Raw genomic sequence first — 6,153 nt, forward strand, 5'->3', positions numbered from 1 at the left:
AGAAGAAAATGGTAAAGATACAAATTATGAACAACAAATACACATCTATCAACAAGTGAATCTATAAATCAAGTGAATAAATAATCTGATGAACAGAATGAACTGGTGATTATAATAGAATCAGGGGCATAGAAAGGGAATGGACTGACTATTCTTGGGGTGAAAGGGGTGTGGGGGATGCGGGAAGAGACTGGACAAAAATGCGTGCACCTAGGATGAGGACAGTGGGTGGGGAGTAAGGGCGGAGGGTGGGGCGGGAACTGGGAGAAGGGGAGTTATGGGGGGGAAAAAGAGGAAGAAATGTAATAATCTGAACAATAAAAATTTAATTAAAAAAAAAAGAAAAAAAGAAAGAAAACCCTTATAACTATACCCTAGACCTCATTCCCACTCACCACCCTTCTCTGGTGGCTAATGCAAATCATTAATCTCAAATAATGCTCATCTAATGAGTATCACTCCCAGTCTCATTTCCATCACAATTGCTGTGGTGTAATAATAAAGTATATACCGTATTTGCCGGCGTATAAGACGATTTTTTGGCCCTGAAAAATATGCCTCCAAGTGGGGGGTCGTCTTATACGCCAGGTACACTTCAGATAGACTGCCCATAGTGCTTGCCCCGTGCCATAGTGGCCTCCCGATGCCCATATGTTCTGGAGATTTTAATGTATGTTACACCCAGAATTCTGTCATCAAGTAAGTTCAGAAAATAAGTTAGAGTTGTATGGTATTCAGTACTCAGGTCTCCTCAGAGCTTTACAACTGTGAATATCCAAAGGGAGGTTTTACTAGGAGCCTTTCTCAAAATTATTTGTCCAGGCCTCCTCTTCTTCCCAAAGCCACTGGAGGAACTAGTATTTCACAAAAATGCTTTGAGAAAAAGAGGTAAAAATGGCACATGCTCCCAAATATATGGGTACTATACCCCAAGGAGCAGATTTTTGCTCTGTCCTTTATGGGTCTCTCATGTTAAATGTTAAGATGTTTATTCAGATTTTCTCTGCAATGTACAAGTGTAAATATACAAGGATCTCTGACTGCTCTGGAACAATGAACAGAAGAAGCCATTTTTATTCTCCTTAGGTACAAGTTCAGGCAATACCCACTTAAGTGGGGTACCCAAGAGGAAATGAATACGAATCCTCTTGGAAAGTCCTCAAGAAGGAGAAAAAGAGGACTGAGTCACACGAAACATTGGAAACATGAAGCTTATAAGTTACTATATTATTACAGATTATATAACCGAACCCTAGGAGTGTCACATACTCATATCTCTAGCACAAGTTCACTAGAAGCCATTTTTAGAGGTGTTCAGTATACACTTTATCATTAACCACAGTAATTGAAATGGAAGTGAGGCTGGGAACAATCCTCATTAGGTGAACGTTGTTTGCATTTAAGGACTAGCCATTGCTGAGATTAAAATGGAACCAATTTCAATGACATTCCTAGGGGCATTAGAGAGTGTCCACGATCTAAATGAGTTCTCACGGGAGCTGAACCAGACAGGTGCCAGTAGAAAGGAAAGGTTTCCTCATTCAACCCTCCACAGACGAGTGGAGCAGAAGACGGATTTTTCAGATCAGTCCCCTGTGAAGATGGTCTGCAGATGACTATCAAACCCTGAACAGGCTGTGGCGGTGAAGTCACACAAGCCTTAGCTCTGAAAATGAAGGAATCATGCGCTTTAAACCTCTTAAGAGCTTAAGAAGAGATGAAGCTCCTAAATCCACAGCCCATTAAGCATACACTAATGTCGGTGATGCCCCTGACAGATCTGCTTAAGAGGATTATTAATGTCCCATCAATAGAAGTCCAAATAGGAGGCCAAGAGAAAGCTTAGAAAACATCAGAGATTTCTTTAATTTTAGCACACAACTGGGTACTGATTTTAAGGCTTAAAAAGCCATTTGTGGAACGATCAGGCAGCAGTTTCAATTTATTATATTATTTTACTTTATTAGTACACACTTATATAGAGCTTGCTATGTGCTGGGCACTGTCATAAGTACTTTGCAATGAGAAACTAATTTAATCCTTTTAATAGCCCCACTTGTAGGGCTGTGTCCTCATCCACATTTTACAGATGAGGCCACTGAGGTACATAAAGGTCATAAGGCTAGTTTCTATAACCAAGAAATGACAGTAGCTGCTCTAGAAGCCCCCCTGACCTTCCAGCTGTATTGTCACCTGTGTTCCCACTGCACCCCGTGCAAGTGTCTATGGCACTTAATGTACTAATGCTGCCCTTCCAAGGGGGTTCCCACTGGACCTTGAAGTCCCTGGGGCCAGGGTCCCATCTTATTCACTCATCCCCATATCCTTATGCTCAGTGTTCAAACCATATTTTCCAAATGGATAAAAAAAGTGCAGCTCTATATCGCTTATCTATAACTCTTGGAGCTACATGTGTCTTAAAATTCAGAATATTTTGGATTTTAGGAAGTTCATACACTATATGTGACCACTGGCGGGATCTGGGACAGCAATCCATAGTAAAATACATGAACAATTCTACAGTTAAACTTATGAATAGTAACATTAAGTAAGTAATTAAATAAAGATTAGAACTATAGATAAAGACTAGAGATAGCTGCATGAAAGTTTACCAACAAGTGTGCTATGAAGAAAAAATGCACTTTGGGAGTTTTGGAATCACAGGTAAGGGATTGTGAGTCGCAATTTCTATGAAGGCCTCTAACACAGTTGTGCAGATTATAGCACTGTCTTACTGTGAAAAAAAGAATGCTCCATTCATTCAGTTACTACGAACTGAGGACCATGCCGAGAACTTGGAGGACACCTGGTGGAGACCTGGATCCATAATGGGCTCTTGGCACATAAGTGCCAACTCAGGGAGATTAGAGAGATGTGTGGACTGAAGAAAATAGCCCTGGACTAAGGCTCAGGAGAAAGGGTTCAGAGGGACTTCCACTCCCTTCCAGCCACTTATTTTGGGGAGAGCACAAGACCAACTTGGCAGACATCCAAAGACTAGGAAAGGTGTCATAAAAAATAGTCCCATGCTTGAGTGCTGGGTTATATGGCATTTCTCAACATTATCCAGTCAAAAAAAATCCTCTTTCCTTTCACTTTTTCAAATGAAGTGTCTTACTGTTGTCCCAAACTATGTGTTCCTCAAGGGCAGTAACCATACTGTAACAAATAATCATAAATGTAGAGGCTTAAAACAACACATTTATCTTATAGTTCTGGTGGCCAGAAGTCCAGGATGTGTCTCATTAGGCTAAAATCAAGGTGTCAGATGGGCTGCACTCCTTCTGGAGACTCTGGGGGAGAATCTGTTTCTTTGCCTTTTCCAGTTTCCATAGGCTGCCCACATTCCTTGGTTCGTGGCCCCTTCCTCCATCTCCAAGCAAGCAAAGGCCGCTGAAGTCTTTCTCATGCTGCATCAGTCTGACTCTGACTCTGGTTCTCCTATCTGCCTCTGTCACTTGTAAGGAGCTTGTGATTATATCAGACCCACCTAGATAATCTCTCCATTTCAAAATATTAGTAACTTAAGCACATCTGCAAAATCCCTTTGCTTTGTAAGGTAACATGTGCAAATTTTTGGAATTAGAACCTGACATATTTGGGGGGGGAGGGGGGAAGGGAACAGTGAGGCAATATTCTATTTACAACAATATCTAAATTCCTTTTGCATCCCCAGCATCTACTGCGGTGTCAAACACACAGCAGAGGCTTAAAATGTCTTATTCATATTACTTAAGTGTCTCCAACCATCAGTTTCCTCATTTTTAAACAAAGATTTAAAAAAATACCTAGTATGAATCTTACACAAAATAATGCATGTGAGAATGGCCTGAAAACTATAAAGAAACCGAAATATGATGATTATATCCCACAGACTAGCAGCAGGGGATACACAAATCCATTTGTGAAAGTGCTAGTCTCTCTATATAAAAGGCTAATATGCAAAGTGTCCACTTGGGAGTTTAACCAGGAGTTTGATCACTCGCTATGATGTGTGCTGACCACCAGGGGGTGGTGAGGAACATGGCGGGTGACCAGCTGTGGTGGCGGTAGGGCGCTAAGGGAGCAAGGAAAGGAGGAGGTGGGAGGCAGGGAAACTGATTGCTGGCCAGGCCTAAGGACCTTACCCGTGCACGAATTTTGTGCACTGGGTCTCTAGTATATAATAAGAAACAACAGCAGGATGCGAAGAGAATTCCATTCAACTCAATAAATCCTTATGGAAAAGAGCCAGGTGCTGGAGGATTACGATAATGTTATCGTGTGGTCTTGAGGTAATCCAGTTTGGGATACTACATAATTCAGTGTCCAAATCGAAGGAGGCGATGGTAATATCTACTCTGGAACAAAAGTATTAATCAGAATTTTTTTTCAGGCAAACAGAACACATGGTCACCCCAAGTACAGCACAGTGGTGAGCCTGGGCTCTGCGGCCAGATTGCCTGTACCCAATCCAAGATCCACACTTGGACACATTATGTAACTGCTCTCTGCCTTGGTTTCCTTGTCTGCAAATGGAGTAACAGACCCCTTTCACAATGCTGAAGTGAGGACCAGATGACTTGCAACACAAAACATTCGGGATAATGCCTGGCACCTTGCAAGAGGTCAATAAGAGTTAGTGATCATTATACTTCAAAGCCATATTCTAATTTCCCACAATTCACAGCATAGAATCTTCAGTGTTTGTCCAGCAGGCAAAGGGCTGGTATGGCTCAGCACCAGTAGACAGGTCTCTAGGACGGTTGACAGTCTCTTCCTTGGTACCTGCTCACTCACACTCCCGTTTCTGCTTTCCCATCGTGGTTCCTGAGCTCATTATGGAATGCAGATCAGTAGTGCCAGCCTGGCTCCTAACATGCTTTGTCACAAAACACAGCAAAATCCTTTGTTATCAGAACGGGAGATTAACTCCTAAAGCAGCAGCCTTTGCAGTGAGTATGCCTATGTCCACTGGAAAGAGGGGGTGGTATTTTACTCCTAATTTTAAACTGGTGTATACTAAAATTGTAAACTGCTAACAACATTTTAAAATGCCAGCTGCACAGACATGTTCCCAAATATATTAACTCTTGTCACCTTCTGTTCCAAACAAATCCCAAGTTATATGTTGCAAGACACATATATTACAAGTACAAACTAAACTGCTTTCTGCTGAACTTGGCATAAAGATAATGATTATACTGTTTATATGAATTATAAAAACAATAGCTACAACAATTAATTTTATTCAGTGCATACTATGTGCCAGGCATTGTTCTAAGCACATTGTGGGCATTTAGTCCCAAACAATTCCATGAAGTAGGTGCGGTTATTATCTCCATGTTACAGATGAGAACAATGAAGCACGGAGAGGTGAAATCACTTTCCTATGATACTTAAGATGTAGTAAGTGGTGGAGGCAGGATTAACCTCAGGCAGTCTGGCCTGAGTGCACCCTCTTAAAAGGCAAACTCCACTCCCTCTCCTGCTGGAAAGCAGGGAGACTTCCTCTTGCACAGCAGGAGCCACCTGGGACACTGCACTCCTGGAAGACAAGTCCTCACTGTCTGTGCCTGTGCTGTGTGCTCCGTGAGGATGCCTTCATCTCCTTTGTCTCCATGGCAAACTCCTACACATCTGCCCCCCTCTGCTTCCAGCCTTCCCTGCTCGCTGGGCACCCTGTAGGTCCTCAGGGCACATAGTGAGATTTTCGTTTGGCAGTTATTCAATAACTGGTAAGTGTAGTTTTTTTTGAAGTACTGATGTTTAAACAGTATTAGCTTACGAAGAGATTCAAAGCAGATTTTCTTTTCAGCATAAGCTCCCCGAGTTAATTTACTACATGATTTTACTTATGGAATTGTGATTTGCACTTACCTAAGTCTACATTACAAACAATGATACACTAAATATCTGTAGAATGTTTGAGCAGGTTGAATAACTTGCTCGTAGCTTGAATAACTTCATGCATCTCAATCGAGGAGGCTGTTGTTTTTCCTGGACGCAGTTTACTAAAGCGGATAGACTCCAAACCGCCTGTGATCAGAGCCGTCTGACCCCCAACACACAGGCCACTGGATGCGATGCTCCAGGGCAGCCCAGGCCCCTTACTTGTTAATGTTGCTGCCTTCTTTCAGTCGCTCTCCGGCGGCTCCTGTTTTGGACACTCTT

At 42.2% G+C, this 6,153-nt stretch overlaps 1 protein-coding gene across 1 annotated transcript in view; it reads right to left on the reverse strand.

Moving 5' to 3' along the window:
* Positions 1–6,153, reverse strand: part of KIF13A (kinesin family member 13A) — a 112,170-nt gene that overhangs the window by 71,118 nt on the left and 34,899 nt on the right. The window contains 1 exon segment of the mRNA XM_015564138.1: positions 6,094–6,153. This exon segment is cut by the window's right edge and continues 26 nt beyond it. Coding sequence (XP_015419624.1) covers positions 6,094–6,153 — 60 coding nt within the window.

This window comes from Myotis davidii, unplaced genomic scaffold, assembly GCF_000327345.1.
Source record: "Myotis davidii unplaced genomic scaffold, ASM32734v1 scaffold279, whole genome shotgun sequence".
NCBI classification, from domain to species: Eukaryota; Metazoa; Chordata; class Mammalia; order Chiroptera; family Vespertilionidae; genus Myotis; species Myotis davidii.